Here is a 19,303-nt window from a genome sequence, read left to right on the forward strand (position 1 = left end):
TTTTTTTTATTTATTTTTTCACAGTTTTATTAGTACTAAAGAGGAGGGCTCCTGATATATTGAGAAGCAATTATAATTCCTTGAAACTAATTAATCAAACTTTAGGATTTTTTCTACAAATTAAATAATATTTGTATACTTAAATAAGCATCATTTGTTTCCATGTCTATCATTTTAAAAGTTAAATGCATCTTATATCTAACCGTTATAAGTGGTTTGTAATTGATTAATCATTCTAAGTCACTGCGTGCGTGCTTTTTTCCTTACGTGCATTATTTTCTTTTTTATTTAATTCTTTTCCTCCTCTTCTTCTTTTGTTATATGTTTTTTTTTTTTTTTTGTCAAAATATACTCCATCCATCAAAGATAGAGTAAATTTAATTTCATCTGAACAAGTTATACATCAACAAATAAATTCACACAAAAACAATATCCATGTGTCATTACAAATTGTGTCGGCATTTGATAGCTTATAATAAAAATGATGGCTCATACTCATGAATAACGATAAAGGAACAATAGTAGTAGTAGCCTAGTAGGTGAGTCCTCTTAAGAGCCAGCTGCCTGGTGTGTTGGGAATATATATGTATATTTATTGGAACGGATAAGGAGCTTCAATAATGATAATAATAAGTGAAGTGCCTTTGTTTAATTTATGGAGGACAATGTAATAATATATTTTTTTTGTGGTGCTAAATGCTAATGTTTACATACCACTCTCAAACTAGCTAGCCTCCTTACACTGAATCGGGGAAGACAATGATATGTACCAACCCATTAAAGTGTCTCTAATTCCAGGCAAAATATGTGTATGGCAGCGAGTAGTCTCGAAGTGGTACCAATAATTTAATGTTTATTCCAATGTCATGTCATATCTCATCATTATTAATTTTAACACCATCTTAATACACTTTTTTTTCACTATTATTATTTAACAAGAATAATGATATGTATAGTAGTAATAATAAAGGGTAAAGTAATAAACATCGTATTATGAAAAATCTTATGTTAAATTATTGGTACTGTTGTTATCTTAAATACTGATCAACTTTCATAGATAAAGGCCAAATACGCATATAAATTATATTGAGCAAAATATTATTTTTATTAATTAACGGTAGATTATTTGCAGAATTTTTACTCAGAAAACTGGCTATATAACATTTATTTATTTATTTATTTTTTCTCCCTTAATAACAAAGAGCAATGCCAGCAAATAGAACAACATGGTCAATGGAATTCTCCACATCGACATCTTAAGTTTATGCAACGGGGCCAGCAGCCGGGGCCGCCATGGCAATCGGAATCATGCTTACAATGCATATTCAGCTGTAATTCATCCCTGAAATCTTCAAACTTCATCCCTGAAAAACATGCATTTTCCGTAAAAAAAAAATTTTTAGGAGTACAATTAGATAAAAAGAAGAGATTTTTACTATATTTTATTATTTATAGAGAACATGTGTAATATCTTTCTTTTTTACTTTATTCCCCATTGAAAAGTAAAATATAGAATACACGTTATCCTTTCCATAATACTTAATTAGCCCCTTTTTTTCTAAAATAAATAATTACCTTTTCTTCTTTTAAAATGTTTTTATTTTATTTTGTGGTTACTATTAGACAGGATTACTTAATCAATATTCAATAATGTTCTTGGATGGGTTATATGATATATCACACAAAACACCCTCCTTTGTCATTTTTTTTACGCATTTGCATAATATATGATTTTTTTTGGGATGCTTTCATAAAGATGCAGAAAACGTATTTTTTTAAAGATATTTTTTAATAATTAAAATTTAACACATATAATCACTTAAATTATATTATTTTTGTCAAAATTAGGTCAGACAAATTAGTTTGACCGAAAAATAGTGAATCAAATTTTGAATTCGTCTAAATTAATATTATTTTTTATAAAAAATAACTTAAATACTCTTATTATATATATTAATTTTGAGAATTCTAAATTCTAGCCATTTTCTTCTCTATCGTTATAGAGTTAGAATTTAAAATTTTCAAAACTAATATATATATATATATATATAATTGTAGTAATTTTTTATAAAAAGATATTAATTTATACCGATTTAAAATTTAATTTATTAATTTTTTTGCTAAACTGATTTGTCCAGTCTAATTTTAATAAAAATAATACAATTTAATTGATTATATGTGTTAAATTTTAATTTTTTAAAAATATCTTAAAAAAAAAGACGTTTTTGACATCTTTATCTAAGTGACTCTTTTTTTTTTTTTGTAAGTAAATGGGACCGGAGCTCAAAATTACATACTCGATACTATGGAGGGCAAGATGACCCCTCTCACATCATCAAAGATGATTTTATTTAATTAAGTTAAGTTAGTCTAGTAGTTAACTCACTAATTCGTTTAACTAAATATTGGGAGTTTAAATTTCATTTTATGCATGCAGCAATTCATTGAACAACGATAAACTTTTAAATAAAACTCTAATCCATAACGGATTAATTTTTGACCTACTGAATTTTAGGATACCGTGGAAAAAAAAAGATGATTTCCCTTAGACCTGTACATGGTTTATCAACAAAGTGGAAACCTAGGTTCATGTCAAAACTATTTGCTTTTATATGACATACTACATTTGAGAGGGAATGAGAATAATGAAGAATGAACGAAAACAAGGTTTTTTCGAGGCCCAGGAATTGTATTCCCTTTTTTGGTTAGACCAGGAATTCTATTCTAACGACTCTTACAATTGGTGGATCATGGGCTAGATTTTGGGCTTACACACATTCTGAAAGTCTATGTACCAATTCAAATTTGTTATTGTCTTATTCAACTAGATTAGTATTTAGTGATCCAACAAAAAATAAATTAATTTCCTTTTTGTAACTCTTATCTTTAATGTTTAAATATCAATCAAAACGTATCAACTATCCGACAAACTATACTTAAAATGCATAATCTCTCCTTCTTTATTTAGAGATCTCGAGTTCGAACGTCAACTGTTGTAACCGATAAAAAAAACTCCTAGCTTAATGCCGCCTAATAAAATTGAACCCTGCTTATTAGTTATTAGTTATTACTAACCTTTTCTTTTGAAGTCAGATTTACAATCACAGAAACCGTTAACACATAAACAGTCACCACACTGCTTATTAGATGTGCATAATGGTTGAATCAACTTTGTTTCTGCGTTTGGATGTTCTGATTCAGCTTTTAGACCTGAAATATATTCCATTTTTTCATTAAATATAATAGTGGGTTATATAAATAATACTATAGCGGTTGAATAATTCATAATAATAAAAAAGTACATAGTTTTAATATAAACTCTAAGATTGTGTTTGTTTACATAAACAAAATACTGAAATAGAAATACAAAGACACAAAATTGAATTTGATAAAGTAGACATAAATAGGGATAATATATCTAAGAATATTAAATAAGTGTATTTTGTGTCTATACTGACAGAAAGGATACGAAGACACTAATAAAGAATACAACTTATTTTTTTATTTTTTTATTATTTTTGTTAATTTTTTATTATTATATTTTTCGTCTCAAATTTTTTGAATGAAAAAAATAAGAATAAATTAAATTTTTATAATTTGTTTTAATTTATCATTAAATAGAATACAAAAAATACAAAATTTTATATTTTTGTTCTTTATATTTTATTTACAGTATCTTATCTTATTCTGTTTTCAAAAATAAACCCGGTCTAAGAGAGAATATATATGTGCAACAAGGAAGAACTTATCAAGACAGTAAGATATTTGTTCTGTTTTTAACTAAATATTTCATTACATTTTCCTTAATAGAAGAGTACTCAATATGTGAAAAAAGGTATTTTAATTTCCGGGAAAGGGGGATAGCCGGATAGGAACCAATAAATAAGAATTTTCGATATGGTACGATAAATATAGATAACTGCTTTAAGCTAATAAATAAGGTTGCATTTGTTCAAAGGATAGGACATTAAAAAGAAGACATAAAAATATAAAATTATATTTGATAAATAATATATAATAAAAATATTATATTTAAAAATACTAAATTAGTATATTTTATGTTTATCTTGATAAAAAAGATATAGAAACATAATTTATTTTTATTTTTTATTATTTTTGTTAATTTTTATAATTATATTTTTTATTATTATATAATTTTTTAAATTTTTTAAATGAAAAAAAATGAAAATAAATTATACTTTTATAATTTTTTTTTTACAAAAACACTAAATTCTATGTTTCTGTTTTTTTTTATTATCTTATTTTGTCATGTTCTCAAAAATAAACATAACCTAATAAATAATGGATAGATATTTTTTTAACAGGTAATTGGAATAATTTCATCCATCTTCAAGGAAAATAATTCATTCACAAAGGAACAGGGGCGGAGCTAGAAATTATTTTGGGAGGGGCTAACATAAAAAATATAAGTTAAGAAGAAAGAAAAATTAAAAATTAAAAAGAAGTTAAACTAAAAAATTAAAAATTTATACACACACCTTATTAGTTTGGGGGGGCCATTGCCCCCTTCTCATAACGTGGCTCCGCCACTGCAAAGGAAGTTAAGTAACTAACAGTAAAGTTTAGAATGAATTCAACGGAATATTGCGTGCTTGTGGATATTTGGTAAACGAAGTTTTGATGTGATACTATCATCGTATACCAATAAAAGAATTTTCTGTAATAATTACTTTAATTTTGTAAAGTTACACTATAAATAATTTTTTTTATTTTGATTTTAAATGTTGGTTGAAATTTTAAAAATTATATTGCTTTTAAATAGAAGAAAGAAAGAAGCATGAAGGAATAAGGATCAGTCCTGTAAAAAAAAAAAATTAAGGAGAAGTTTTTAAATCTTTACTTTTAGCTGGATCGGAGCAATTATACCTTTTATTACAGGGAAAATTAGAAAAAAGAAATTAGGAATATCACAAAAGCTATTACAAAATCATATTTCCTACAGGTATAGACGAGTTATATGAAGTTTGAAAAAATGACCTGAAGCAAAAACCAAGAGGAGGACAACAAAACAACCAAGCTTAACCAAAAACCTGTTCATTTTTCGTTGAGTAGAGATTAGCTCTTCTTTTCTTTGTACAATACTTGGGGTGATACGTGTGTTTTTATACTTGAATCATGACTCAGGTTCATTGATTCTAACAATTACATTATTTAATATTTTAAATGCATTAACTATTATTCAACTATTTAAATTAAATATACTAGTTAATTAGAAATAACATGTACTTGACTAACCAGTTTAAATAAACAACTTAATTAAGTTATTTTTTTAAAAAAATTAAAATAATAAATATTTATATTAAAAATTATTTATAAATAAGTTATTTTTGTATTTAATCTTTTTATTCTAAAAGTACTTACTTTAAAAAAAATGTGATAAAAAAATTTATTATGAAAGAAGTTATTTTTTCAACTTTTTTATAAAGACTTAAATAACTTTTTAAAAAACTATAATTTAATTTTAAAAATTGTACTATATATTAATATTACTACTCTTCATAAGTCAAAAGCTCAAAAAAATAATTTTTAAAGTTTCTCAAAGGAACCCTAAGAGCTTAATTAAACTCCTTTTAAAAAAGGAGATTAAATAATAAATATTTATATTAAAAATAGTCTATAAATAAATTATTTTGTATTTAATTTTTTAATCCTAAAAGTACTTATTTTAAAAGAAGAGTGATAAAAAAATTTTTATTATAAGAAAAGTCATTTTTTTTAGTTTTTCCATAAACACTTAAATAGTTTTTTAAGTTATAATTTGATTTTGAAAATTGCACCAAACATTAATACTATAACTTTTCATAAGTTAAAAGTAAAAAAAAAAAAGTTATTACTTATGGACCTATATATCCAATAAGTCAATTTTAATAATTTTTTCAACATCAAAAATTTTGACAATAATTTTTTTAGATGCTAATGAATCAAAAATAAATTTTAATAAAATTTAAAAAATTGTTTATTATTCCATTTAAAATTCATAAATTTATAAAAATGTAAGAATTTGAATTAACATAGAAAAATTAAAATTTTATTTTTATTCGTTTTGATTTTTTTAATATTTTATTTGAATTTAAATAAAAATATTTTTTTATTTATATTTGTGTTTTAAAGTTATTAAATAAATGATTAATTTGATTTAATCAAACTAATTCGATTTACTGTATATTTACACTGTATCAATAATAAATCAAATAATATTAATTAAAATTGACTTGATTTACTACTAATACAATATATACATAATAAATTGAATACATTTAATTTAATTTATATGTAAATAATGTAAATTAAATTAATTTAATTCGATTATATAAAAATATTTAAGATAAAACGTATAACTAATTCTAATTTAGAATATTTATATAATTTTAAACTCGATTTATTTTATTAGCGTAAATTATCCTACATTTTTTAATATATTTTGATAATTAATGTAACATTAATATTTTGATAATTAACGTAACGTTAATTTCTTCTTAGCCGGGGCGGAACCCTGCATGCAAACAAGGATACTTTTTCTTTTCCCTGTTTTTCGCATTGACTTCTCTTCACTTGATCATCTCCTCTTCTCTCTTTATTTTCCTTTTTCCCCTTTCTTTTTAACTTTTCGATTTATTGTATTCGATGATATTATATGATTAAATCATTTTAATAATTAAATTTAATTATAAAAATAATTTATTTATCTAATATTTTCTATCACATACCTTTACTCTTTCATTCTCAATTCAATTGATAATTTTTTTTTAATGAATAAAAAATTTACAACTGCTTCTTAATATATAATGCAAAACACCACAAAATTTTTTCATTTTTTGAAACTGAGAATACTAACTGTTTCGGGAGTTATCTGAAACTGGAGGTCGATATCGGATGAGATCTTCTGTACTTGGTCGGAGATGGCGTGTCCGGCTGGCTGGTGGCGGCCGGAGCTATTGTGTCCGACTTGTTGGACTTGCTGCACTGCTGATCCTTGGTCACCGGAGGGTGGGGGGTACCTGCAAGAGACTCCGATGCTTAAGTTAGCACGGATATTAAGCAGGTTTTTAGTAGAATCAGAGTATGAGTTATACTTAGGTGCTCCAGTGTATTTATAGTAGTCGTAGAGTGACCTTTTTAGATAAGATAAGAAAAAGTTTCGACTATCTATGGCTGGCCCGTGGGCGCTACTATATGTATAGAAAAGGATAGGAGAGAACCAGGACATCTCCTTTCTTCTTTCAACCCTAAGAAAGATGAAGGCGGAATGTCAGCAGAGTCAAGAAAGGATAGAAGAGAAATCGACTGTCTTTCTTTTGTCCCATAAGCTATAAGCCACTCGACTACCAGGAGTGGAGAGAAAGAGATCACATTCTATCCTAGGGCTAGGGAGAGAGAGATTCCAGCCTTCTTCCGCAACAAACAATCGAGCAGAAGGTCTGGCTGTGCGCGAAGAAGGATTTCGGCCATTAGTGAAACTGCTTTCACGAGTTGTTGAGGTTAATTCAATCGAACATCAGCTTCGGAGCTTAGAGCACGCCAAGCACAAGCTACTTCCTTTCCACTTCCTACGAGATTGGAAAGAGAGGTTTGTCTTCAAGCAGTGTCTGTTTACGGCCGATTTCAGGGGAAGGAGAAGCCTCAGCGTACCAAACAGATTCATTAGGTTCAGGGGCTGAAAGGGACGGATTCCCCATTGGGTTCAGGGACGAGTACGGAAAGTCAGAGTCCAAGTCCCAAAGAACGAGTTCAGCCACTTCCTTCGCTATTGATAGGACATCTAGATCTAGGTCAGCCGCATCTGCAGGATAAGCAGTTGACGGCCGGGCCTTCTAGATGGGGCCAACAAGAGCCATGTTTGCATTTGATGAGCCTGACTAGTAGCAGCAACCAGGTTATGTCTGTGCTGTGACTTTATATGAACCGTGTCAGAATGAGCATCAAATCAACCAAAAGTTATCAGCTTCTTTCTTAAGTGCTTCAGTTCGACGTGATCTATCGCAGACGGTTTTGAATCAGACTCTTCCCCTACTTTCCACGCATCATGAGCGGATTCACCTTTCTCCCTCTGCAACTCCAGCCAGATAAGATAAGATAAGATAAGATAAGTTAGTTATCTTATCTTATCTTATCTTATCTTTTGGCGAGGTCAGCTTATCTTCAATGGAACTGCCCTTATCTCTATAGGCTTGGACTGCCTTTGGATCTGGGTCGTATTCCTTGAGTTGGGCCCATTTTTCGGGCTTTCCTGTCGATTTGGCCGAGCTCTTTTGGGAAGAGGTCGGATAGTCTGACCTGAAGAGGTCGGTCGCTTTGTCGCCAATCATCCCGGGTCGGATAGCTTGACCCAGGGTATGAACAGTGCCCCTGCTCGAGCTCGATCTTTCTTTTGGAGGTCGAGTCTTGGTTTTAGGACTTCGATCCTTCTCGGGTGAAGCCGAACTCGAGCATTTTGTCGACTTCCTCTTTTGTAGAACCTTTTTGAATGTAGAACGTTTTCCTCTAAAAGCGCGCGCTTTTGTATTAGCGCTTTGTTATGGGGAACGTGCGAGGGTTTAATGCCCCAATTAATTTGGCATTAATTGCCCCGTTTCCCTTAACTTCTTTATTTTTGAACTTTACACTCAGAAAACGGTTTCTCTTCTTCACTCTTTCTTCGTAACTTCTCCCTTTACTCTCTCACTTTCTGTTTCTGGCTTTGAGTCCATAGCTCCTTCCTACGACGCTTGCTTTGTTGCTGTTTTCGTGGAAGAGGGGTGATTCTGGATTTCGCTTTCCGTTTTTCTGCTTTTTTTTTGCAGCTTTTCTCCCATTTTCCAGGTTTGGTTCTTCTTCCTTCCTTTCTTTACGCCATTTATTTTGAGAAAGTTTTGATTTTGGCTGGAGAAAGTTTGGATCTTTCTGCTTTTGCTTATGCCTGATCGTGGTGTGTTCTATAGTTTCTTTGCCTCTTTGCATGATTTTTCGCTTTTCCTGTTGCTTGCTGTTTTTAGGGCTTCTGCCTGTTGTTAGTGCTTTTGGTTTCGAAGCTTTGAGTGATACTTTTGTTTGATCCTAAAAAAGGAAGTATCTTTGATGCTTTCTACTTGTCGTGCTTCGATGTTTGGGGATGCATGCTTGTTCTTTACTGATAGACTGTAGGAAGATAGTGGTTTTGATGACTTTCTGTGCTTTTTGCATTTTGTCTTTCTCCTATGAAAATGCTCGCTGTTTGAGGTCTTCTATTCTTGTTTGAGAGATGCTGGAATGTAAGCGGTAGTTTTTTTCCTGAAACGGTGCTTTGTTACTGCCTCCAAAGGATGCCCCAGGACTTTGGTTTGAGTCTTAGGGTTTTCCTTTCCTTTTTGTTCTTCTGTATCATATTAGTCGAGTTGTTTCACCCTTTGTCCGAGATGCTTTTTAGTAATCCATTCTTCTTTTCTTATTGTAGGATTAGTTGGTCTCATGTCTTCTCGCAATAACGTTGTAGAGATGTCTTCCCAGGTTCCTGAGGGCATGGCCGATTGGGTGGACTCAATGGTTCTTATGTGTGTTTCTTTGGTTGATTCCGAGTTTTGTGCGCAGCTTAGGCAGTTTCATAGGGTCTGTAGTAGTGCAGGTGATGAAAAGAATTATGAACTTGTCGCTCCCTCTTCTGAAGAGAGAGTTTGTTTCTCTACTCGGGTTGTTAGAGATCGCCATTATTTCTATGCTTATGACTTCTTCTTTGGTCAGCTGGGTATCACCCTCCCTTTTACTGAATTTGAGACCAACCTGCTATGGTTTTGTAATGTTGCTCCCTCTCAACTTTACCCTAATTCCTGGGGTTTCATGAAAATTTTTCAATTGTTGTGTGATGGTTTCGGTATTCCTGCCTCGCAATCTCTCTTCTTCTATCTATTTGTTTTGACGAAGCCTGGAGTAGTAAAAAAGAAGGCAGCTTGGGTCTCCTTTCGATCTTCCCAGGGGAAGAAGGTCTTCTCCATGTTTGACGAATCGTTTCGCGATTTTAAAAATTACTTTTTCAAGGTCCGAGCTGTTGAAAGAGCTCGGCCCTTTTTTCTGGATGAAAATGATGAGCCCGCCTTTCCCTTGGAATGGCAAAAAGATGTGAGAGTGTCCAGATACACGTGGGAGGTGTTGGATGAAACTGAGCGAGCTTTTGTGACCGTCTTGGAAGAACATTGGGGTCAACCTCCCCATTTTGATACAAAAAATTTTTAACCAATCCTTATCTTCTTCAAACCGAGCTGGGTATTTTGCGTTCCTGATTTTCCCTTTATTATCTGTTTATATTGCTTATAAATGCCTTTCCGACTTGCAGCTTAATTTCTTACTGTTGTGCTTTATTTGCAGAGGCAATGAAGAATAATGAATCCATGAAGGCTTTTAAAAGAGCACAGAAGGCGACTGCTGCTAAAAACATCTCGGCCAAGGCGGCCGGGGAGGGATCTTTCCAAGTACGTGTGAAGCCGTCCATGCCGAGTTCTCCTGGGGTGAGGAGGGTGATCCCCACTCCCCGAGTTCGTCTGGCTGACCCTCCACCAACTTCTGCCGCTCCTTCTGGAGCTCCTCCCAATAAAAAACAAAAAACGGCTGAGCCTTTCAACTTTGATGCTCCCGACTTCAATGTGATCGAATTCGTGGATCAGCAAATCGGTCCCTACGGTGCTCTTCCTATGGACGATGTGTCTATCCTTCGCCATCTGGAATTTATGGCCCGAAACAGTGTAAAAATGGCGTATATGGGGGCTGCTTTGTACCGAACTGCTCAGAATATTCCTCTTCATGCCACCAAAGAGTTTATGGAGGAGGCGAAGCAGGAGTTCGACCGGATGAAGGGCCTTAAAGAGGAGCTTGAGGTAAAGGTTGCCAAGTTGGAGAAGGATTTGGAGAACGAGAAGGCGAATTCTCTTGCTTTGGCAGCTTCTGTGCGGCTGGCCGAGGACACGGTACTGATGCATAAGGATAGCTACGTTACGTCTTATCGGGAGGTGATGCGTCTGAGGGGGGAGCTGGAGAGTGCCCGGGAAGATTACTCTGAGCTTCAGGGTCATCTCGTTGGCAGTGTGACTGCTGCTTACGAGAACCTGAAGGAACAAGTTCGGGTTATTGCTCCCGAGGCCGACCTTACCCTCTTCAGCCTGGATAATGTTGTCAGGGATGGCAAGATTGTCCCTGATGACGAGGATGATGATGTTGAACCTCCCCCTGTGTCCTCTGCCAAAGTGTCGACTTCTTCAGCTCCTCCGGTTGTAGCCGATCCGGATTGCCAGATTCTGAACAGGGAGGATGGAACTGTGGATGCCGTGCCTATTCAGACTCGCCCTCCTTCTCCCCCTAATGATGCTGCCAAGAAGGCTCCCGATGTTTGCTGATTTCTCTCTGAACATTTGTGTAGCTGGCCCGGCTTGTGGGCTTTTAAACTCTTTATTGTTTTGTTAACTGCTGACACTTTCTAGTCGCTTGCCTAGCAACTTTTATTTTGAAAAACAAAGGTAGCTTTCTAGCTTTTTGAGGTAGATTTTGGTGGCCTCTGAAGCTTTCTAACTTTTGTAGATTATATCACGTTTTTTTGCATTTAACTTGGTATCTCTTCTGATTTTTGAGAGTGTTAGAATCTTGCGGCTCGGCCTCTTTGGATTGCTTTGTACTTATTGTTTGTAGCTTGGATCCTTTGAAGTTGTGGCTGTGTGGGTCCAACTTGTTTTTCGGTTTTCTCGCTTTTTCTTGTATCTTTAGCACTTTCATAATCGATTTCTTTACGTTAGTCCTCTTTCCAGTTATTTTTGTAGTCCTCTTTTTTGAATCTTTGCCAGATCTCTTTTTAAGGACTACTTTTATAACTTGGTTTTTGTAGGAGGCCGACTTCTTTACGTCGTTCTCTTCTAAGTTATTTTTGTAATCCTCTTTCTTGGACCTTTGTCAGGTCTCTTTCAGGGATTACTTTTATAACTTGTTTTGTAGGAGGCCAACTTCTTTACGTCGGCCTCTTCTAAGTTATTTTTGTAATCCTCTTTCTTGGACCTTTGTCAGGTCTCTTTCAGGGATTTTTATAACTTGTTTTGTAGGAGGCCGACTTCTTTACGTCGTCCTCTTCTAAGTTATTTTTGTAATCCTCTTTCTTGGACCTTTGTCAGGTCTCTTTCAGGGATTACTTTTATAACTTGTTCATTGTAGGAAACCGACTTTGTTATGTCGGTCTCTTCCAAGTTATTTTGTAATCCTCTTTCTTGGATCTTTATCAGATCTCTTTCAGGGATTACTTCTATAACTTTTTCATTTTAAGATGACTTTGTTATGTCGGGCCCTTCTAAGTTAAAGTAATCCTCTTTAATAGGGTTGGCCAGACCTCTTTCCAGGGTTTACTTGTAACTTGGGTTGACTTGGTCCTTCTTCTTTACGTCGGCCAGTCTTTAAGTTATTATTTAGCAATCCATAAGACCTCGTCAGGTTCTTTTTCGGATCACTTTCGATAACTTCTTACATTATTCTGTGTTCATCTTTGTCGATTTGTAGAAGGTGGTTGCTATCTTTAGATCGTCTTTTAGGTGAATCGCGTTTTCACCTTTATCGGATGATTGTCTTTATCGTGATCGTGCAGTGAAGTTGCTTTTCACTTTATGCCGATCTGTTGCTTTTCTAATCGGACGATGAATGCTTCAGATTAATGCGTCTTGAAAACTTGTAGAATATCTAAAATATATTTTATTAAAGGAAAGTGCAAATATATACATGTGGGAATTTTTCATCCCTTTAAGTCGGATAGTGTCTGAGTCTCAACTTGGTGCCTCATTAAAAAACCTTTTCAGGAAAAAGAGTGCATCCAGTAGTGAGATCTTTACTTTTTCTAGTTGTAGTACCTTCTTAGGTTGCAGGCGTGCCATGATCTGGGAAGCTCTCGTCCATCGAGTTCAGACAGTCTATAGTAGCCCTTCCCAAGTACTTCTATGACTCGGTAGGGTCCTTTCCAGTTTGCTGCTAACTTTCCTTCTCCTGGTCGAGTTGTTCCAATATCATTTCAGATTAGGATGAGATAATTTTCTGCGAAACTTCTCGGCACTACCCTTTGATTATATCTGGAAGCCATTCGACGCTTTAGTGCTTCTTCCCTGATCCGAGCTCTGTCTTGGATTTCAGGTAGTAGGTCGAGCTCTTCCCTTTGAAGTTGGGAATTTGCTCCCTCATTGTAATGAACCACTCTAGGCAATCCTTCCTCAATCTCTACTGGATTCATTGCCTCTATTCCGTATGCTAACCGGAAGGGGAATTCCTTTGTGGTGGAGTGTGGCATCGTTCGATACGCCTATAGAACTTATGGAAGCTTTTCTGCCCAAGTTCCCTTTGCGTCTTGTAATCTCCGTTTTAACCCGGCCAATATGACTTTATTGGCAGCTTCAGCCTGTCCATTGGCTTGCGGATGTTCCACGGAGGTGTACTGGTGCTTTATGTTTAAGTCGGCTACTATCTTTCTGAAGCCTGCATCTGTGAATTGAGTGCCATTGTCTGTGGTGATGGAGTGTGGAACCCCGAACCTTGTGACAATGTTTCTATATAGGAATTTCCGGCTTCTTTGAGCAGTGGCGTTGGCTAGGGGCTCTGCCTCGATCCACTTTGTGAAATAGTCTATCCCTACTATGAGGAATTTAACTTGTCCTGATCCCTGGGGGAAGGGTCCGAGAAGATCAAGTTCCCATTTTGCAAGCGGCCAATGCGAAGTTACACTGATGAGCTCTTTTGGCAGGGCGATGTGAAAGTTGGCATGTTTCTGACATGGTGGGCATGTCTTTACAAATTCTGTAGCTTCTTTCTGTAGCTTCTTTTTTACTTATGTGCCAAATAAACTAAAACACTGTTCAATCTGAACATATTTAAGATATTTGCACCTGTTTGCCATTCACAGCATTGGTGGTTATGGTTCGCTAATACAAGAAAGCGAAAATTTTATATAGTCGACCCATATCACACGAAATCTCCGTCCGATGAGAGAACTACCCTGAATACATTCATTGTAAGTTATTTCTGTGTTCTGTATTTTAATAGTTGGGTGTATTTCTGTTCAATATAAGGTGTAACTTTGTGCTCCTTTGGGTGTATCTCATTATTGAAATTATCCATGTATTACTGATTTGTTTCATCTTTTAAGGGATATGTAATTTCACAAATTAAAGTATATGCTGGGGGCACCTCTGAAATCAAGGGACAAGGACAAGGAAATTGTACCACCATACCTTCATATCTCGGGCCAAAAGACAAGGTATAAATCTTTCACTTTGAAAATTAAACTTTCCTATATGTAATTTGTAATTTATTTTCTTTGTTTTCAGCTATGACTGTGCTATCTACGTAATGAAGTAGCTTGAGATATTTGAGCCCACAAACATTAAAAGGCGGAAGTATGACTGGGACAATTGGACACAGGTAAATATGTTTAAAACTAAATAACTCTCTATTACATTACTCAATTAACATGGTTGATTAAACAGAATATTCTTTTTAACTGTAGGACGAGGTGGATCACTTTAGAGTAGAATATGCTTCCCGGATTCTATTCCATGACATGAATTTAGACAAAGCTGAAGCCATTAGGGGAAGTAATGCAATAAGACTGTCCAAGTCATCCTCATTGTTATTGAGTCCATATTGTCAGATAGATTCTAAGGATATTGACACTGATTAATGTAAATGCTATATAGTCTTGTAACAAATTGAACACATACTGTAAAAAATTGCCAATTATAATCCAGTTTATTGTAAAATTTCTTTCAATAATTAAACTCTCTCTGCTGTATTCAAAATGTCTGAATTACAGGTACTATAATATCAGGAAAAACATCAAACCAAATATACACCCATAACCTCACATTGTTTACACCCAAAGAAAGTTGAATATGCACCCATACATTTATCCCCCCTGATGCTTTATCCCTAAAATCCTGAAACCTAAACACTTAAAACCATCTATATGAAAACTGTATTTTATAACATAAAACCCTTAAATCGTTGTAAAAAAAACAAACAGTATTTTATAACATAAAAATAAGGTTCTGAAGTATATATATGTATATATATGTAAAATGTGAAATACAAGAAAATTCAGAAATACACCCAAACGAACAGTACTTTTACACCCATATTCTGTAACTATGCACCCAAAGGGTTATCCGCTGCTGCTGGTACCCTGAACTGATAATTCATAACACGTGCTTGATATTGGCTGGAATTTGAATGCACCACTGATACAGCATCAAAGAGGTTTAACTGAATATAACAAACTCACATATTAGCTAAACTATTAACGAGAAAATTAAACTCAATCACCACGTATTTAAAGAACATCACTTTTACCTCGTTTAAAGCTTTCGTTTTCTTCTTCCTTGTGGCATTTGCAATCTGTTTGCCCAACTTTAAACCTAGCCTATTTTTTGGACGTCCTCTTGTTCGAATCTTTAGAGGGATTTGAAGCTCGTTAACGGATTCAAAATTGGCGTCTTCGTGAGATAAAGAAGATGTCCCCTTCTTTTTGGCTTTCAATGATTCCATCTCAACCATGACGTTATCATACGCACGGTGCAAAATTGCAGTCAGCTCCTCCGATTCTGATGCAAATTCGCAAATATTTTGCGAACAAAAAACCAATTGGTCAAACCTCTTGCTTCTTGGCTCCAACAGTGGCTCGTCGTGACTGCTCTTGATGTGTGTGTGTGTTGCCTCTTTACCTTCTTACTCCATCATTCCAGTATATATCTGGGTGACACTTGGCTTACTCGTTCAAAGCTTAACACGCTTAGTGCGTGACGGCACAGTATCCCTCTTGACTCGAATAATAAGCATTGGCATTTTACCTCGGCTGCTACTGAGTCGTAAGTAACCATAAACTTGTTAATAAAAAATATTGAGCTGGAAACTTGTTCTCCAACTTCGTATACTGAATAGCCTAGAGCAGAATTCGTTAGTCTAGTTATGCAATTCGCCTTTCCTCTGAATTGTGCTTGGACTTCCCTAAACTTTTGATGAGTGTACACATCTTGAAACTGAGCTTCAATGGAGGATTTGGTTGCACACAGTATGACCGTATGAAAATTTGCAGCATCTGATTCTCTCTCTGCTTGCTCCCTGCTTCCGAGGCAATTATCGTATTGTTTCACAAATTGAATAAGCGAGCTGTTCCGGGAAATAAACTTGTTAAAAGATGAATGCATGCTCTCGCTCATTTGTGTGCTTCTCATCCCTGCCCAGAAGTGGTGATCCAGATAGACTGGAACCCATATATGACGGTCTTCATAGAGATCTGTAGAATACACCCAAACACAGACTATAAATACACCCGAAAAAATATGCAATTTACACCTCTGTTGCAGATTTTAAACAAACATTACCTGAAAGCCACTTGTTGTCCACAAGACCAAAATTCAGCAGAAAATCATTCTAATTCCTATCAAATGAGTCTTTCCTATGAGAGTTCCAAACAACTTCGCTCATTTCTTGTTCAATTTCTGCATGTCCCTTGTACCCGTTTAATTTGCTTGGAATCTTCTTTATGATGTGCCAAATACACCAACGGTGAATTGTTGTTGGCATACAGGCCTCTAAAGCCCTTTTCATTGATGCGCATTGATCGGTGAGAAACCCTTTCGGAGCATTTCCTCCCATGCAATGATGCCAACATTGAAATAACCATTTGAATGATTCAATTTCTTCGTTTTTCATCAAAGAGCATCCAAGAAGTGTTGACTGACCGTGGTGATTCACCCCGACAAAAGAACCACAAACCAAATTATACCTGAAACAAATTACCATAGTGCAGAATAGAAAATCATTAGGTACACCCAACAAATGCTTTGTATACACCCAAAAATACCCAATATACACCTCTGCCGCGGATTCATAAAAATACATTAATTTAGCATCATAAACAGGGACAGTTTGTTATCTGTTTGTATTGTAGGTAGTGTCAAATGAAATAACATCTCCGAAATACTCAAAGGCAGCTCTACTTCTTGCATCGGCCCAAAAAGCTAGCTTAATCGATTGATCCTCCTCGAGTTCAAGCTCAAAAAAGAAATTTTGATTCTTCTCTTTCATTCTTAACAAATATTTTCCGAATTTCTTTGTATCTTCTTGTTCAGAAACATTACGAACTTCTCTTGTAATGTAATTCCTCACATCCTTTTCAATAAAATTTAACTCGCGGTGACCCCCGGCAGCCGCAATAAATGATTGGTAAGTTTTGCTTGGTCTAATACCAGCCTCCTCGTTATTCTCTATTGTACGACGAATGGACATGCTTAGTTCCCTGTGCTGTTTGAGCATCTCTGCTTTACTTGGACAGCAAGGGTGTGAATGATCCAGCACAACCTTTGAAATGATCCAAGCACCAACATCCTTCAATGTGTGTATATAAATTCTTGCAGGACAGTTTAAACCGGCTGTCGGATTCGTCTTCTCGGTCGGAGATATTTTAGATTTCCATTTTCCCTCTCTGCTACATGTAATCAATTGATTCTTAATCTCGTTTCCCTTCCTATTTGTGCTCCAAACTCTTGTAGAAAACCCTGCAGCCTTGGCGTAGTTCCTGTAAAATTTTTCAGCATCTTCAAGGGTAGTAAAGGTCATTCCAACCTTGGGAACAAACTGGTCATCAACAACAGAGAGAGGCTGCAGAATACACCATGTCAAAAACAAAAAATACACCCAATCATGTCTGATCTAATACACCCAAACGACAATAACTCAACTAAAATAGGAACAAACTGGTCATCAACAACAGAGAGAGGATGCAGAATACACCGTGTCAAAAACTAAAAATACACCCAATCATGTCTGATATAATACACCCGAACGGCAACAACTCAACTAAAATAACAAAAAAAAGTCATAAACTGTAATACACCCACACTTTTCCCCAAAAAATACACCCAAAAAATTCTAATCTACACCCGAGCGTCTGCTATAAATTGCAGATAATTAATCAAAACTAATACATTAGATTCAATCCACAAATTTATGTTCACGCGTTAGTTTCACAATCAATGTTCACGAACTATTCAGTTACACAATGCTATACAAATAACTGCAACAAAATTTAGAGTAATCGTATGTAAATCAAATCTCAGGAACTTCGTTAGATTCAAATTCATAATCCACTTCGCCCTGATTCAGCTGACAATCTGAGGTTGAATCATCCATTATCTTCAAAACGAGTTTAAACTTTGATTTCAGAAAACAAAAAATCGAATAAAAAACGAAGCAGGAGTTAGAGAGAGAGGAACTAACGTCGGTGACGAAGAACAAACCAGTGAGAAAGGAGGGGAAAAGAACGATAGAAAAAAAAAGGGGAAGACGCGTGAGAAGAAGAACGAGCAAACTTGGAAAGAATGAGAACGAAGAAGGAAACAAATCTTTTAAATTTAGTAGTTATATATACGCGGGATCTTTATATAGCGTGTGTAAAGGACAGGACGTAACACTTGCAGCGCGTTTTGGGAGTTTAGGGGTTAATTGACTTGTAATGCTTACAAGCCCTAATCACTTGTATGCAGAACTTTTCCGTTTTAACACTCCCCTTCTTTTTTTTTTTTTTTTGTTATTCTTTTAAAAGTTTTACCTTCCTCTTTTTCCTAGTTTTCTTCTAGATCTTCTCTCTTTTAATTTCTCTCTTCCTTCGTTCATTTATTTTTCTTTTCTCCACTCCGGCGATCCCCACATACTTTATACTTATACATACATCCTACTCTAAACTACTCCGCACTCTGTATCCTAAATTGTTACTTACATAGATTTCAAATTGTAGCTTACACATATAATATGTTTTCATTGCTCACTTCTTTTTTATTGATGTCATCTTTAATTTGTACCACTTATTCGTTCCCTAGTTGCATCACTCTTCCAAGCCATAATCATAGTTGAACATGATAGAAATTTTATCAGCTCAACATAGAAAACCAAAGAGAATGAAATAGTAAAAGTTTGGAATTAAAAAAAAAACACGTACATAAATGTCTCTCCAAAATGACACAAAAATATTGGATAAAAAACAGCATAGATATTTCTACATAAAATAACATAAAAATTCTTGAAAAAACGTAACAGCCCAATAATTCTATAAAAAAAACACACAGAAGCAATTAAAATAGAAGAAATAAATTTTCTTCCATATATATCTCTTCCGTATTATGAAAAATCTTATGTCAATTTTATGAAAAAATATATTTTTTGTCTTTAACATTTGTAATTTTTTTTAAAATATTCTTAATATTTAGTTACATTTAATTTTATCTCTAATGTGTTTTCAATTTTTGTCAAAATTATTCATGGGCATTAA

General features: G+C 34.3%; 1 protein-coding gene and 1 long non-coding RNA gene across 2 annotated transcripts; both read right to left on the reverse strand.

Moving 5' to 3' along the window:
- Window positions 1-1,096: 1,096 nt before the first annotated feature.
- Window positions 1,097-5,135, reverse strand: LOC107637580 (uncharacterized). Its single transcript, XR_015880620.1, has 3 exons — window positions 4,999-5,135; window positions 3,076-3,210; window positions 1,097-1,364 (listed from the first exon to the last, which is right to left on the reverse strand). It is a non-coding gene; the product is annotated as an uncharacterized LOC107637580 (long non-coding RNA).
- An 11,773-nt stretch (window positions 5,136-16,908) lies between these two features.
- LOC148566667 (protein FAR1-RELATED SEQUENCE 5-like) lies at window positions 16,909-18,168 on the reverse strand. The gene is made up of 2 exons (XM_088483463.1): window positions 18,093-18,168; window positions 16,909-17,615 (listed from the first exon to the last, which is right to left on the reverse strand). Exons 1-2 carry the CDS (start codon window positions 18,166-18,168, stop codon window positions 16,909-16,911), a joined length of 783 nt encoding a protein of 260 aa, XP_088339589.1.
- Window positions 18,169-19,303: the final 1,135 nt, after the last annotated feature.

Source organism: Arachis ipaensis, chromosome B4 (genome assembly GCF_059453495.1).
Source record: "Arachis ipaensis isolate K30076 ecotype BB chromosome B4, ASM5945349v1, whole genome shotgun sequence".
In the NCBI taxonomy this organism is placed as follows: domain Eukaryota; kingdom Viridiplantae; phylum Streptophyta; class Magnoliopsida; order Fabales; family Fabaceae; genus Arachis; species Arachis ipaensis.

Excerpts from the sequence above, each read along its gene's own strand:
- LOC148566667 (XM_088483463.1), bottom strand. The coding sequence starts at position 18,168 with ATGGATGATTCAACCTCAGATTGTCAGCTGAATCAGGGCGAAGTGGAT. Across the intron at positions 17,616-18,092 it reads TGAATCTAACGAAGTTCCTG|AGTTTGTTCCCAAGGTTGGA; the intron begins AGATTTGATTTA and ends TTGTTGATGACC.